We start from the raw sequence: 17190 nt of genomic DNA, 5'->3' as shown, positions 1-17190 counted from the left end.
GCAATGTCAAACTCTTCACTAAGGCTGCATTGCTATTATTATTAGTCTTCTCATCTTTCCTATCACCCATCTCCTCCCGCTTATAAATGTATGTCTGTGACTTGTTGCTTGTATCCTTAAGATTTATATTCATATCGATGGTTTCCTGATTGCTTATTTGCATTGACAAATGTATCTTTTTCTTTTATGTACACTGAGAGCATATGCACCAAAGACAAATTCCTTGTGTGTCCAATCACACTTGGCCAATAAATAATTCTGTTCTGTTCTGTTCTATTCTATTCTATTCTATTCTATTCTTCTACTCCACTATACTCTACTCTACTCTATACTCTGTTCTCTACTCCACTCCACTCTATTCACCTTCATCATTAATCAAGCCTAGTCTCTGGTAGAAATATTTTATTTATTTTTATTTATTTGTTTTGTCAAGTACCTATTGTTAGAATACAAAGATATAACAATGTTTATACATATGATACTAGTAAGAGGGAAACATTAGGACAGGGGACGGAACGCACGCTGGTGCTCTTATGCACGGCATACAGCGGCAACATCTTTTAAGTCGATGCTCGAACTTTTCCTGCGAGGCCAGGAAAAGTCCGTGGGAAGTCGGGTCAGAGACAACATAGCAAACCGCGAGCCATTTGGGCTTCTCCTCCTCTCAACCCACAAAATCCAGCCTCACGTCACGGGAACGGGGGTTTGGAGAGGGGGGAGCGACCCGTTCAGACAACCAGTTTCCATTCCGGCTTAACCGACGACCTGGGAAAGAAGAAGGCGGGTCTCCCCTCCTCCTCCTCCTCCCCTCGACATGCGCAGCCCCAGAGGTTATATAGCCGCGGGACGGTGCAGCGGTCAAGCAGAGTCGCTTCCCGGGCATCGCAACGGACAGAATCCAAGCGAGGCTCTCCGCTGCTTGTAGCATCTCCACGTCCCGGGTCAACCCGCCTGCCCGCCTGCCCGGCGAAGTTGACTGACTTTTGGCTGATTTGGCCGCTCGAAGTGGCGCCGGGCATGAACGGGGTGCGGGTAGCCATGCTGGGCAGCGAAGGGACGGGCAAATCCGGTAAGGCTCTGGGCAGGGGGCTTCGGCCGCGGCGCTTCTGGCGGGCAGGTATGGGGGGGTTGCTGGCTTCAGGAAAGGGAATCGTTTAGGTTTCCACACGTACACGCGCGATCACGGGAATGATCTGTCCGAGCACCCATGTAGGCTCTTCATTCACAAATGGTTGTCCAAAGTTTTCTTTAAAACTTCCAGGGTTGGAGCATCCAAAACTTCTGGTGGCAGGTCTTTGCACCAGTTGGAATGGAATGGAATGGAATGGAGTAGAGTGGAGTGGAGTGGAGTGGAGTGGATTGGAGTGGATTGGATTGGAGTGGAGTGGAATGGAATGGAATCCAATCGAATTGAATAGAACAGAACACAGAACAGAATGGAATAGAAAATAAAATAGAATAGAATAGAATAGAGCAGAGCAGAACATAGAATAGAACATAGCATAGAATGGAATAGAATAGAATAGAATGGAATAGAATAGAATAGAACACAGAATGGAAGGGAATGGAATGGAATAGAACAGAACAGGACAGGACAGGACATAGAACAGAATGGAATAGAAAATAGAATAGAAAATAGAATAGAAAATAGAAAATAGAATAGAAAATAGAATCGAATAGAATAGAAAGTAGAATCGAATAGAATCGAATAGAATCGAATAGAATCGAATAGAATCGAATAGAATCGAACAGAATCGAATAGAATAGAGCAGAGCAGAGCAGAACATAGAATAGAACATAGAATGGAAGAGACTAGAATAGAGCAGAGCAGAACATAGAATAGAATATAGAATAGAATAGAATAGAACAGAACAGGACATAGAACAGAATGGAATAGAAAATAGAATAGAAAATAGAATAGAATAGAAAGTAGAATAGAATAGAATAGAATAGGTCTTCTAGTCCAACCCTCTGCTTAGGCAGAAAACCCTACACTATTTCAGACAAATGGTTATCCAACGTCTTCTTTAAAACTTCCAGTGTTGGAGCATTCACAACTTCTGGAGGCAAGCTGTTCCGTGGATTAAATGTTCTCACTCTCAAGAAATTTCTCCTTAGTTCTAAGTTACTTCTCCCCTTGATTAGTTTCCACCCATTGCTTCTTGTCCTGCCCTCAAGTGCTTTGGAGAATAGCTTGACTCCCTCTTCTTTGTGGCAGCACCTGAGATATTGGGAACACTGTTATCATGTCTCCCCTAGTCCTTCTTTTCAATGTGACAAGTTTGTGGGTAGGGCACAAGGGATGTAAACTTTCAACTGGGTGAGAAACTTATTTTCAAGTTTCCCAGGTAGTTGCCAGGATGCTTCTGGAATTAAATTGGAACTTTGAGGAATACTTTGACTTGGACTCTGATTTAGTTTGGAGACTACCTGGAACCTTGACATATGGCGTGATAAGTGAATGAGATTGTTATGAGTTGTTTGACAAAATGTGGTTAAAATTCAGGACCATTTTTAGGATTTAATTCTCAATTTAGAAGTCCGTTGGGGATTCACCATCACGCTAAACCAGAATAATGAGTTTTTGGTTTGGATTTAGCAAGATATATGAACAAGTCAATGTGCTTTATGCAACATGCTTTAAGTCGCAACCTATGTGCAGGGAACCTTGATGGTCTGTTTGATAATAGTCAGGATAAACTATGGCTTAGAGCAAAATATAAAATCTGTAACAGCCTTCCTTCTAATTTTAGGTTTTACTTCTAAGGTTCCAATTTTGGATGAAATGCAATTCTAGTCCAGTGTAGCTTGTATAAGCCCAAGGCATAACTTAAAGATACATGATGCAACAATCATATCTGAAATCTGATCCAGGTGAAAGATTGGTCAGGTGTTCTTGCATCATGGAAGATAAGCAATAAACAGATAATCTCAAAAACCAGATGTTCAGCTGGGTATTACCTATAATGGAAAATATAATTCCAGATAGCTATCTTTTTCGGTTTTTCCATCCTTCTTTCCAGTTATTTCTATGCAAAACTATGTTAGCAATAGCCATCTTCACACAACTTGTTAGATCACACAGGCTGTTTAATATGGCTATGCAGATACTTTTTAAAAATCCCATATCCCAATAGCACATAGACTTATATACTGCTTCATAATGCTTTACAGCACTCTCTGAATCAGTGGTTCTCAACTTTCTAATGCCGCGACCGCTTATTACAGTTTCTCATGTTGTGATGACCCCTAACCATAAGTCTACCACTAATTGTCCCAACAGCTTTAAGCTGATTGGCAGGAAGGTCAGAGGAACACCCCCACTGTAAATGGTTGATTGGTCAGATTGTAATAATATGTTCCAAGGCACCAGAATAGAAGCTTTAGTTATTATTATTTATTATTATTATTTATTATATTTGTATGCCGCCCCTCTCTGAAGACTTGGGGCAGCTCACAACAATAATAGAAACAATATAACAGTGAAACAAATCTAATATTAAAAATAAAACATATATAAAACCCCAGCAATTAAAACCATGCAACACATACATACCAAACATAAAATATAATATACATAAAATATATTAGTTCCTAATACAATGGGAAATTTGTCTTTCTTAGGCAAATTTTGTCTTTCTTAGGCAACCCCTGTGAAACAGTAATTCAACCCCCAAAGGGGCCCCGACCTCCAGGTTGAGGACCACTGCTCTAAGTTGTTTACAGAGTCAGCCTATGCACCCCAAAAATCTGGGTCCTCATTTTACTGACATCTGAAGGATGGAAGGATGAGTGAACCTTGAGCTGGTCGGGATTGAACTCCTGGCAAAGTTAGTGTGCAACATTGATTTTTATTTACTGTGCTACCATGGCTATAGAAATATAACCACTATATAAATTTAACCTCTATTAGTGACTGTCCAATGGAGAATTGTGCTGTAAGAACATGGAGTAATTGCCATTTTCTGCTTTTTTGCATTATACAACAGGGGTTGAGGAACAGTATGCAACAGATAGTAGGGACAACTGGCCTTCATAGTATAGGTAGTCCTCATCTTACAATAGCAATAGCACTTAGACTTATATACCACTTCATAGTGCTTTTATAGCCCTCTCTAAGCAGTTTACAGAATCAGCCTATTGCCCCCAACAATGTGGATCCTCATTTTACTCACCTGGGAAGGATGGAAGGCTGAGTCAACCTTGAGCCAGTGGTGAGATTTGAATGGTTGAACTACAACTAGCAGTTAGTTGAAGTTGCTTGCACTGCTGCACTCTAACTGTGCCACTCCGGCTATTAGATAGCAATATCATTCCCAATTGGGACCAGAATGTCTGATGCTAAGCAATGCAGCTGTTACTGTAAATGAGTCGTAACCAATTTTGCCATCTTATCTACTAGGGTTGTTAAGGGGATGATTGCAATTGTTAAAGGAATCAGTTGAGTTGGTTGTTAAGCAAATCTGGAATCCCCCATTGAGTGTGCTTGTTGAGCCATGGTGACGCAGTGGTTCGAGTGCAGTACTGCAGGCTGCTTCTGCCGACTGCTGGCTGAATGCAATTTGGCAGTTCAAATCTCACCAGGCTCAAGGTTGACTCAGCCTTCCATCCTTTGGATGTCGGTAAAAAGGGGACCCAGATTGTTGGGGGCAATATGCTGACTCTGTAAACCAATTAGAGAGGGCTGTAAAACACTATGAAGAAGTATGTAAGTCTAAGTGCTATTGCTATTTTTAAAAATTATCTGCATAGCCATACAGCCTGCGGGATCTAACAAGTTAGATATGCCCATGTTACACCAACACTCCACAGTCTGCATTGGTTGCCGATCAATTTCTGGTCACAATTCAAAGTGTTGGTTATGACCTATAAGGCCCTTCATGGCATCGGACCAGAATATCTCCGGGACCGCCTTCTGCCGCACGAATCCCAGAGATCGATTAGGTCCCACAGAGTTGGCCGTCTCCAGGTCACATCGACTAAACAATGTTGTTTGGCGGGTCCCAGGGGAAGAGCCTTCTCTGTGGCGGCCCCGACTCTCTGGAACCAGCTCCCCCCGGAGATTAGAACTGCCCCCACCCTCCTTGCCTTTCGTAAACTCCTTAAAACCCACCTCTACCATCAGGCATGGGGGAATTGAGACATCTCCCCCGGGCCTATACAATTTATGTATGGTATGCTTGTGCGTATGTCTGTTTTAATAATGGGTTTTTTAAATGTTTTTTAAATTATTAGATTTGTCATAAATTGCTTTATTTTGTTGTGAGCTGCCCCGAGTCTACAGAGAGGGGCAACATAAAAATCTAATAAATAAATAAATAAATGAATGAATGAATGAATGAATGAATGAAAGTTGTGTGAAGATGGCTATTGCCAACATAGTTTTGCTGTAAAACATTGCAAAGCAGCATATAAGCCTAAGTGTTATTGTTATTACTATTGTTGGAAGCCCCTGGGAAGGTCTGAAATGGTGATCATGTGACCTTCAGAACGCTGCAGCCTTTGTAAATACATTCTAGTTGTCAAACACTTCCATTTCGATCATGTTGCTGCAAGGATGCTACAACAGTTATTAAGTGCAAGGACCGGTGATAAGTCACTTTTTTCAGACCTGTTGTTACCTTTGAATGATCATTAAATGAATTGTCATAAGTCAAGGACTATCTGTAAGATAGCTGAGGTGGTTCTTGTCTGGAGGACAAAAGGGAAAGGGGAGACATGATCGAAACATTTAAATATGTTAATGGGTTAAATAGGGTTCATGGGGGAAGTGTTTTTAATAGGAAAGTGAACACAAGAACAAGGGGGCACAATCTGAAGTTAGTTGGGGGAAAGACCAGAAGCAACGTGAGAAAATATTATTTGACAGAAAGAGTAGTAGATGCTTGGAACAAACTTCCAGCAGACGTGGTTGTTAAATCCACAGTAACTGAATTTAAACAGGCCTGGGATAAACATATATCTATCCTAAGATGAAATATTATAAGGGCAGACTAGATGGAGCATGAGGTCTTTTTCTGCCATCAATCTTCTATGTTTCTCTATGTTTCTATGTTTAGTAGGTCTTAATGTCAGCTTAGCAAAAGAAGAGAAACTAACCCTTTCATTTTTATCAGTATGCAACATTAAGTGCAACAAATGTATTACTACAACAAATAGGTTACATCTGTGCAATCCATGTGGTCTCATCAGTATTTACTCAAACAAACAACATTAAGTAATTCATATGACACCTGGCAGAAACAACTACATGACCACTTGATGGCAGTTTTTTTTAAAAAGCTTTCTATATTTCTTTCCTGCCATCTAGCTGCAATACCGATAGTTGCAGTGCGGAAGTGGATAGGATTTGTTCCTGGGTGAAATATATATATATACTGTATAGAGAGAAATGGAGAGAGAGAACGAGGATATCACAGACTTACAGCTGGCTGCAATTTACTATTCACCTGTAATATCAAAGACATTTGATGAACTTTGGGATGACTTGTCACCACTAGGTGACACTGGAGTTGGTCAACATGCTGCAGATTTGGGTGTCTCTAAACACAGGCTGAACTAGTTAGTGCTAGGAAAGCATAGGCCTGGGTAGTGAGTGAATGAGAGAGAGAGAGAGAGAGAGAGAGAGAGAGAGACAGAGAGAGAGCGAGAAAGAGAGAGAGCAAGAGAGAGAGCAAGAGACAGAGAAAAAAGAGAGAGGGGGGGAGAGAGAAAGAGAGAAAGGGAAAAAGGAAGAGAGAGAAAAAAGGAGAGGAAGGAAGAGAGAGAGAGAGATAGCAAGAGAGAGAGAGAGAGAAATAGAGAGAGAGAGACAGAGACAGAGAGAGAAAGAGAGAGAGCAAGAGAGAGAGAGAAAAGGAGAGAGGAGGAGAGAGAAAGAGAGAAAGGGAGGAAGGAAGAGAGAGAAAAAGGAGAGGAAGGAAGAGAGAGAAAGAGACCGAGAGGGAGGGAAGGAGGGAGAGAGAAACAAAGAGACAAGGAGGAAGAGAGAGAAAGAGAGAACAAATGAATGAATGAACAAATGAGGGGTGGGATTCAACCAGTTTGGACCAGTTCAGGCAAACCGAGAGAGAGACAGAGAGAGAAAGAAAGAGACAGAGAGAGAGACAGAGAGACAGAGAGACAGAGAGAATATCTTTGGAAAATTGGGCCTTCAAAATTAGAGTGTGGATATGCTTAAATAAATAAATTGTGGTAAAATAGTAGCCAGGTACAGTGTGTGAAGCCAGGCATTGCTCCTGTGTTGCTCCTGTTTAGAAAGTCTTCGGTGAAGTAGGAATGATCACATTCACATAAATACACCTTAACATTTGAAACTCTCTTCATATCCCCATCTCTAGCGCCAAGAGTTGATTTCTGGTTTACATCCTGGGACCTAAATAAGCCTTGCGTTGCAATGGCCAATTAAATTGGGAAAGTAAAACAAATATACAGTTTTCAGAACGGAGGCAAAGTAGGACTGTAGAAAGGACTGTGTATCTTGTCTGCTATATATAGGTTTGTAGCCTGACTCATAATCCAACTATTAGTTGGTGTACAAAGTTAGCACCCTCCCCTCTCCTAGAATAATGAAATATTTTAGGAAATATAAAAATGGCAGGATAAAATATTTCCCTTAAAAGAGAAATAAAAACCTTAAAGGAAACAGAACCCTAGAACCCCAGTTCCTTCCCCCAACAGATATTTTGGTGCACATAAAGAAAAATTGAGTCAACTTATCTACAAGACAAAAGATTTCCAGCTCCAGGGTGATGGGATTAAGACATGACTCCTCTGGACATAATAGGATTAGCCCTCTACCCATCTAGCAGCAGGGCTTACTGCATGGAGGGACAGTAACTCTGACTGAACATAGCTAAGAACTTACATTAGGACTTACTTTGTGGTGACAGAGGCGGCAAAGTCGGTGTATATTACTGCCCTCTAACGTCTGCAGATTTCAAAATTTCCTAAGGACATTGCATCATCCCAAGGTTCAACTTGATTCAGACAAACACGATGTCAGTGCCCCAAATAGTATCTGAGAAATAAATCAAGCTGACCAAGGAGAGATTCAACATGGAGATAAGGAGAAACTTCCTGACGGTCAGAGCGATCAACCAATGGAACAACCTACCAGCGGACGTTGTGAACTCCAACACTCTGGACATTTTTAAGAGAAGATTGAACTGCCACTTCTGGTGTACTATAGGGTTCCTGCTTGGGCAGGGGGTTGAACTCGATGGCCTTCATGGTCCCTTTCAACTCTAACAATCAATCAATCAATCAATCAATCAATCAATCAATCAATCATTCCAGTCCATTTCTCTCATTCAAGATTCGATTTATTATCAGAGCCATGTTGGTCACACCGTTGCCATCCCGATACTAACTTCCTCCCAGTACCCCACCCCGGTTAAGGTTCATCCCCACACCCACAAGTTCATCACGAGGACCAGTCCGAGTGCAGGGATTCCACTGACCTCCTTACATCCATTGATGCAGAACAAAGGCTTCATCTTGACACATGACCCTACATGGCTCCATGGGAGTCTGACTGCAGCAACCAATAGATTACATGCTCTTGCCACAGGAACAGGAAGCTCAAGGGCAAGGCCCAAGAGAAGGTATAAATAACCCTCTCTCTCCACTCCATGTGTTCTGCCGCCCAGGACCTCAAACCCATGTGGTTCTTTTTCATCAATAAACCTTCTTTCTGATCATGTTCCCAGGGTCTTTTTCCCTACTTGGAACTGAACCCAGATGGAGATTTCTTCCAACACTGGATATGCCGGGGGGGGGGGGGGATAAAAATCCATAGAGATTTTCTTTAGAAAAACATGTGTCCAAAGCAATGCTCCCATGGTCCCTTTGCTTTGTCTTTTCAGCCCTTACGGTGCGCTTTCTGACGAAGCGCTTCATTGGAGAGTATGCCTCCGATTCTGGTAAGTTTCCGCTCACTTTGAATCTCCCTTGCATTTTATTTACACTCAAATGACCCAGATGTTACTGCTGGTAATGGAAGAGGGGTGAGTATGTACCATTTTGATTGATTGATTGATAAAGAGTAGTAGATGCTTGGAATGAACTTCCAGCCCACGTGGTTGGTAAATCCACAGTCACTGAATTTAAACATGCCTGGGATAAACATATATCCATCCTAAGATAAAATACAGGAAGTAGTATTGTTGTAAGCTTTGTGTTTTCAATAAAAATATGAAGATATTCTGTGGGTTTCTTTGGGGCCTGAAGGTTAATATTTATTTTCTGGTTAAGGACCAGAGTGAGACAGGGAAGTTGTAGCAATAGATTGATCCCTCATTGTTATATTGCTTTGTGTTTATTCCTATTTTTTTTTCTCCCTCACAGAATGCATTTACACAAAACATTTGTATCTGGATGGAAAGCAAATTAACTTGGAAATATATGATCCTTGTTCCCAAGTAAGTTGGAAAACTAGACGTCGAACATGCATAATAAATACACTTTCTTCTTCCTCGGGGCAAATTCCACTTACGGCCGCTACAAGTGCGCTTCCCGCAGAACTCCATGACCCCGGCATGTGTGCGTTGGAGTAAGATTTGCTTCTTGCGCATGTGCAGGAACTCAAATCTTGTGTGAAGATGCCCGTACATGCATGGAAGCAAAAAATTTGGTAGAAATCACCAAAATCTCATGTGCCCATGCTTCCTCGCATGAAATTTGGCTTCCTGCGCATGCGCAAGAAGCAAATCTCGCTCCGACACGTGCGCCCACACTCTAGTCAGCTGGAGTTTCATGCACCGGAATAACATACCATCCATGTAGCAACCCAATATTGCTCCTCCTATTGTTCCTGCAACGGTTGGATGGGCTGAAAAAAAGTGATTGACCCAAAATCACTCAGTCGGCAAGATTAGAACTCACAGTATATAAAATGTTAAAAATAGAAATACAGTGGTACCTCTACTTAAGAACTTAATTCGTTCCGCGACCAGGTTCTTAAGTAGAAAAGTTTGTAAGTATATGATTTATAATCATTTTTTCCCCATAGGAATTAATGTAAAAGCAAATAATGCATGCAAACCCATTGGGAAAGAAATAAAAGCTTGGAATTTGGTTGGGAGGAGGAGGAGGAAGATGAGGAGGAGGTTAGTCGCTGCCACAGGAAGAAGGTGGTTTTTTGCACTCCAGGGAAGCTTCCCTGGAGGACGAAACAGCCTTCCCCAAGGGCGAAAATCAACTGGTAGGTGCACCTATTTGTGCCTTGCATCCCCCCCAATATGGCTCTGTATGCCACTTGCGGCACATGTGCCATAGGTTTGCCATCACTGCTCTATGTGGTTGCTAAATGTTGACACTAAAACGATGGTGGGTAATTAGTTATGCTTCACTTACGTTAAAGCAGGGTCTTCTGCAACAGAAAGCACAGTATAAACCGCTTATCTTTTTCTCTTCCAGCCTCGACCAGGGAAGTTGTTACTTGCAGATGAACTCCAATGGGCAGATGGATTTGTTGTAGTCTACGACATCAGTGACAGAACATCATTTGCATTTGCAAAAGCGTTGCTCTACAGGATCCGTGAGTGTCACGGAGGAGCTTGCAAAAGGTAAGTTAGCTAGTAACCATCTGTTCTGTCTCAGTGATGAACTACCCCCCAAGAAATATGCACACACACACACACACACACACACACACTGATTTAAACATCAAACTGTTATGATTAATATTTCCTTAGCAGTGGGCTTTGGCTTTTGAACAGTTCAGGAAAACAGAAATAAGTTTGCTATGAGCCAGTTGCTCATTATAGTTTTAACAACTGGCCAGAGTCCCAGCAGAAACCAAACAGACAGATCATTACTTTAATCAAAGTGATCTCCTTCTCTGAAACTTACTATAGCTTGGCAAGCAGCCTGGATGTCATCAGCCACCATTGCCAGTTTTAATTCCTAATCTAAACAAGAATATCCGAGAGAGAGCCAAACTGGAACAAAACAAAGTTGTCTTCTGCATTGAAGCATTACGTGGTTAAGCTTTAAATAGTCTAAGTGCATGACCAATTGTTCTACAGATCTATTTATGAAGAGACCACCTCTTGCTTAGCCACTCCTGCCTTCTAGCAGCCCTGCGTGCCCTAACATCAAGAAGAGGCTCCTCCTCTTCTCCCGAGTCACTCAAGCGCGCCTCGGGAGGTGCAGAAGGCCCTGGTTGGCTTTCAGCCTCTGACACCTCCCCAGCCTCCTCACTATTGGACTTGAGTGCCAGGCGCACGGACCTATGGTACCACGCCACATCAGTCTCTCAATCCTTGGGATACATGACTAGCTGCGTCGGATGTAGACAGGCCACAACACCTTGACTAGGAAAGCAGAAAGCTTTGCGTGACTCATAGGGGAAATACGATAAGATTCAGACTTGGTCCCTTTAAGTCAGGAGCGGGGGGAACTATCGCCCTTTCATAACTTGTGGACGTTTTATGACTTGTGGATGTTGACTCCCAGAATTCTTGAGCCAGGTGGGTCGAAGTCCACAAGTCATAAAAGGGCCATGGCTCCCCATCCCTGTAATGAAGACCCAATAAAAGCCAGGAACAATGATTCCAATTGACTGCAAGTATGTCTACCTAGTTTGATTCAGCCAGTCCTTTTTTTTTTTACACATAGAAATTCTACATAGTTTAAAACCCAGTTTATTAGGGTCAGCCTATCTACAGCCCTGGATCAGGCTACCTCAGTGAAAGTTTTATTGAACTGTGTGACATTTACAACTGTCAGCCAGCTGAAATTCAATCTCCGCTTTTAATTGCAGCGTGGGAAAGAAATTGCTAGTGTGAAGGATGATCCCCATCCAATAAAAGCAGCTCTCAGATGGCTAGTTATTTTTTGCAACCTTTGTCTTCATATATGTGAATCTGTCACCATCAATAGTCCAACGTGGAACGTTTGTGTCCCTTCACTTTTCGGAGAAAATGGCCAGCTGTTGCTCATATTTCACTCTCCTTGTTTTAAAAGCAAACAAAAACACCAGGGATCAGTCAGGATTCTAATGGAAACATTTAAGAATTTTGCCCTAACGGTTCCCCAAACAGTTCTTTGGAAATTACAACAGTTCCATTGTGTTAAAAAATATCGGCTGTTCCTATATTGTCTATATCAGTGTTTCCCAACCTTGGCAACTTGAAGATATTTGGACTTCAAATTCCAGAATTCCCCAGCCAGCGAATGCTGGCTGGGGAATTCTGAGAGTTGAAGTCCAGATATCTTTAGCTTGCCAAGGTTGGGAAACACTGGTCTATATGGTCTATAAAGACACCTTATTCTTTGCTGATTATTAACTTAGGCATTGCATATTGAATGTGATATAAATGGAAAACATATTTTTTCCTAAAAGAGGGATGTGTGGATTACATAGATGAGCTCAACTGGGATGTGTATCAGTGTAAAAACACAGTTGTGTGTCTCCTTTCAATCAAATAACATTATCTGGGAGGACCCAGGACTAGATCTACAAAGATAAGTTTCAATTTCGTGAGATTTGAATTTGTTTATTTTAATATATTTACTGTTTTGATGCCCAAGATTGAATTATACAAGTAGTCCTCAGGTTATGGCCATTATAGAGCCTGGCTGTCATGGTTGTAACACAGCAAGGTTGTTAAGTGAAACGGTGATTCACTATAGCTGTGGTTATGCTGAAAACTGAACGGGAATAAAAGCTTGTGGCAAAGTCATCATAAAATACAATCACGTGGTTAAAAGAAACTAGAAACAGCCATAAATATGGTCCAGTTACCGAGGGCCTAAAGTGGGATTGTACATACAGGAAGAGCCACTGAAACTTTGAACAGTCGCTTAGTATGACCTAATAAAATTTAGTTAAATCCAGTAATTTTTAGTTAAATCCAAAAAGAAATCCAATTTATTTTTTGCCACAAAGAAGAGGGAGTCAACCCAGGGGTGGGCTACTGCCCAGATGTGGGGGAACACAATGGGGTAGCAAAAAATGGAGTTCCACCCCAGAGCACCAAATTTGCACTGAAAATGTCGAAAGAAAATGCAGGGCATCCTGCATAAGCCATGCCCACAGTGTGGTAGTAAAAAATTTGGTAGCCTTTCACTGAGTCAACCTATTCTCCAAAGCACCTGAAAGTAGAACAAGAAGCAATGGGTGGAAACTAAACAAGGAGAGAAGAAACTTAGCACTAAGGAGAAATTTCCTGACAGTTAGAACAATTAATCAGTGGAACAGCCTCCAGAAGTTGTAAATGTTCTCACACTGGAAGTTTTTAAGAAGATGTTGGATAATCATCGGTCTGAAGTAGTGTAGGGTTTCCTGCCTAAGCAGCGGGTTGGACTAGAAGACCTCCAAGGTCCCTTCCAACTCTGTTATTGTTATTATTGTTGTTAAATATATACACATTCTATAAGTACAGTGATCTAACATTTCAAAACGCTTAATGGAAGTGACTGATGTTAGCACGATCTAAGTGGATGAAAGTTCTTTGTTTATCACTTATCTTTTTTCTCAACTTTCTTTGTCCAGAACGCCAGAATGCACTGTGGTTTTGGTTGGGAACAAGCAGGATTTGTGCCACATACGAGAAGTCGGTTGGGAGGAAGGACAGAAGTTGGCCCTGGATTACAGATGCCAGTTTTGTGAACTGTCCGCTGCAGAGCAATGCCAGGAAGTGGGAACAATGTTCAGCCAAGCTTTGAAAAACCTCATGGCTCATCCCAAGGGGAAAGAGAAGAGACGGCCCAGCGGTTCAAAATCCATGGCCAAACTGATCAATAACATGTTCGGGAAGAGGAGGAAGTCTGTCTAGTGAGAGGCCCACCAGAAACAGGCAGGGAGCCAAGACCTTGCCTCTTGCACATATTTGCACATGCATGCACAAAGGATCTAGTTCACAGGAAGATCTTAGCATGTCACCCAAGGAAGCCACAGAAATGATTGGCGTATTCCCACCCGGCATGGCAAAACTTGTCACTTAAATTTAGCCTTTTGATAACTCTTCTGGGAATATAGTTTTTCATTATTATTAAAGAGTGAAAGGCAAGTTAATCGCTAATAATCGTAACTGAATCCAAGCAGACAACATGAATAAGGCCAGGAAAACCACAGGGTGTGAGGCCTTTATCAATGTTTTCTATGTTTAGCCATTTTTAAGACATGTGGGCTTCAACTCTCAGAATACCTTAGCCAACATTGCAATGTTGGCTGGAATATTCGGGGAGGTGAAGTCCACATATCTTAAACACGGCTAAGCATGGGAAGCATTGGTCTAAATCAGGGGTAGGAAAAGTTGGCTTTTTAATGACACGTGGACTTCAACTTCCAGAATTCCTGAGCTAGCATGATTGGCTCAGGAATTCTGGGAGTTGAAGTCCGCAAGTCATAGAAGAGTCAACTTTGCCCACCTCTGGTCTAAATAAATTGTGGTATTGATTTCAACAACAACAAAACTCTGAGAGAGAGGATGTCCAGAATTTTCATTGGGAAATGTTCTGTCGGGCTCACTGGTAAACTCCTCCCAAAAATTCACAGGTACAAATTTCAGACACACACACGTTTGAAAATTCAAAACAATGTTCTTTATAATGAAAATTCACTTAAACCAAGCCCTCTTTTGGTATAGCATAGAGCACTCATCTTCAAACAAACTGGTAATTTATACAAGTCCCTTATCAGTTCTGTGATACTTAGCTTGCAGCTCTGAGGCAATTAACAGTCCTTCTTCTTTCACAAAGTGAAACACACTTTGCTCTGGTTTAGTTTCAAAGCAGGGAAAAATTAGCACACAAAAGGTCAAAGTCAGTAAAGCAGTCATGAAACACAAGGATCAGATAATCCTCCACAATGGCCAAACCCACAGGCTGCTATTTATAGCAGCCTCACTAATTACCACAGCCCCACCCAACCACAGGTGGCCTCATTTTCTTTGATAATAATCTCTCAGTTGTTGTTGCCTATGCATCGCTCTCCGCATGCGTGGCTGTATCATTAACTCTTGTTCTGAATCCAAGGAGGAGCTAGATAATTGATCTCCTTCTGAGCTGTCTGCCACACTCTCCTCCTCCCTGTCACTCATGTTTTCTTGGTCAGAGAAGCCTTCATCATCAGATTCCACCGGGGGCAAAACAGGCCTGCAGCATGTGGATGTCTCCCCCACATCCACAGTCCTTGGGGCAGGAGCTGGGCCAGAGCTAACCACAACAGGAAAGGACTGCCCAAAACAACCCCAACATCTCTGATGAAGCAGGAGGGAAGGAAAATCTTGAACTATTAGCATCTTTCCCAGCTCATAACAATTTAATCATGTGCTTTTTTCGCTACAGTTCCTTTCCTTAGCTTAGAACAGACTTAGGGAAAGATTAAAATCTAATTGAAATCCTATCAGCTAATTCCTTTTTCCAGCTTCTGTTTGCAATCAACCATATGTCAGTGTTCCCTTCTAATATATTTTAGTGTCTTTTTAACTACTTAAGTGCAGAGTTGGGGGCTTCTTGCGAATGGTGGCCTTACATTAAATATTGTAAAGCCACTGAGAAGCTGATGGCTTTTTTAGGTAAACTGGGGGAGTGGGACATGACATAGTACACTGCTCAAAAAGATAAAGGGAACACTTAAAAAAACCAGAATATAACTTCAAGTAAATCAAACTTCTATGAAATCAAACTGTCCCCTTAGGATGCAACACTGATTGACAGTCAATTTCACATGCTGTTGTGCAAATGAAATAGTTGTGCAAATGAAATATTCAATGAGAATATTCAGATCTAGAATGTGTTATTTGAGTGTTCCCTTTAATTTTTTGAGCAGTATATATTGCTAAGTAAGTTTCTGGAAAATTTGATCTCCACCTCTTGCTGTTTTTTCCTGCTTGTGAATAACACAAACAGTAGGATGCAAAATGCATTTGGAAATGTGAACACTCGTTTGCTGTCCGAAATGTGCAACTCTCAACAGCTGCCCAGAAGAATCACTTGATAGTGAGATGGGCAGTTTATATTCTAGCCTAACTCTTTATTTTTTCGTGAAAGGACTGCCCTTTGCTTGCAGCGCCACTGCGGTGTCCTTTTTCGTAAAAATAACAATGTTTATTTTTACGTGAAGACTTCCCTTTAAAGAAGCTGGGGAATCCCTCCCATGAAGAGATTCCGGGGATGGAGCTTTGACGTCACAGGAAGGTTGCTAAGGACGCCAAGGTGATCACTTCCTGGATTCCATGGAATCCAGGAAGTGATCCCCTTGGTGTCCTTAGCAACCTGCCGGTGATGTCAAAGCTCCGAACGCCGAACACGACTCCAAACTTTGGAAAAATTTCGTGTTCGTGTTCGGCATACCGAACATTGCAAAATTCGGTAAGGACCCGAATTGTGCAAGTTCAGTTCGCCCATCACTAGCCTCAAACAATTTCAACCGAATTTGGTACATATACCGCTTAGTATCTGGCAAAAAATACTGGGTGCGCGCATGCACTTTTGGAGCATAGCAATGAAAAGGTTAGCCATCATTGGGACAGACTCTTCACCTTACTATCTACTCTCAAGATATATCACTCCCAAAGCATGCTACTGTTGCTATGGTCTTCTTCCAAGAGGTGAGAGAGATGGATTGGTCCAAAGTCCTTAACTGGTTTCCTGCCTAAGCAAAGATAAAACATTCAGTCCCCCAGTTTCTAGTTTTAATCCCTATACAAAACAGTTTCTTACAACTTAAGAACATGCAATCATCGATCCTGAGAAATTTATGTTGGCTGGTGGGAAGGGATGTCAAACCAAAGTTTTAAAGCAAACTTTATTTAAAAAATAAAATAAAAATGAAACTAGCATAAAGTTATTTATGATCTCTTATTTCCAAAAGGAGTAAAGCAAATGTCTGCCTCCTGGCTTAAAGTTAACACGAGCCTCTTATTCTTGGAAGGAGTAAAAGAAACTTTAGCCAACTGATGGTCCGCATCCCAAGGCAGTAATTTTCCTCTTTCTAAAAACAGAACACTTGACAAGCTGCTAACTTTAACACACGTTTGGACAGACTACAGTCTTTATCTTGTCCTTCTCAAAAAGAAAACATTTTCATCAGCTATTCAACGGTGATTCACAGTTCACACATCATGTTGTTATGCTTCCTTCCCTGCATAAAACAGGAATATGCATTGGGTACCATTCTATTCATTCAGCATTGAGAGATTGTAGGTCTCCCAGGTAAACAGAATAAAACTACAGTAT

The 17190-nt window shown here is 41.6% G+C and overlaps 1 protein-coding gene across 1 annotated transcript; it reads left to right on the top strand.

The window, feature by feature from the left end:
• The first annotated feature begins 882 nt into the window (after window positions 1–882).
• Window positions 883–16797, top strand: RERGL (RERG like). Its single transcript, XM_070754310.1, has 5 exons — window positions 883–1069; window positions 8868–8924; window positions 9349–9422; window positions 10420–10568; window positions 13502–16797. Exons 1-5 carry the CDS (start codon window positions 1018–1020, stop codon window positions 13782–13784), a joined length of 615 nt encoding a protein of 204 aa, XP_070610411.1. The 5' UTR covers window positions 883–1017; the 3' UTR covers window positions 13785–16797.
• Window positions 16798–17190: the final 393 nt, after the last annotated feature.

Source organism: Erythrolamprus reginae, chromosome 6 (genome assembly GCF_031021105.1).
Source record: "Erythrolamprus reginae isolate rEryReg1 chromosome 6, rEryReg1.hap1, whole genome shotgun sequence".
NCBI lineage: Eukaryota > Metazoa > Chordata > Lepidosauria > Squamata > Dipsadidae > Erythrolamprus > Erythrolamprus reginae.
Note: the sequence above shows the minus strand (reverse complement) of the source record. Positions and strands in the feature narration are given on the sequence as shown.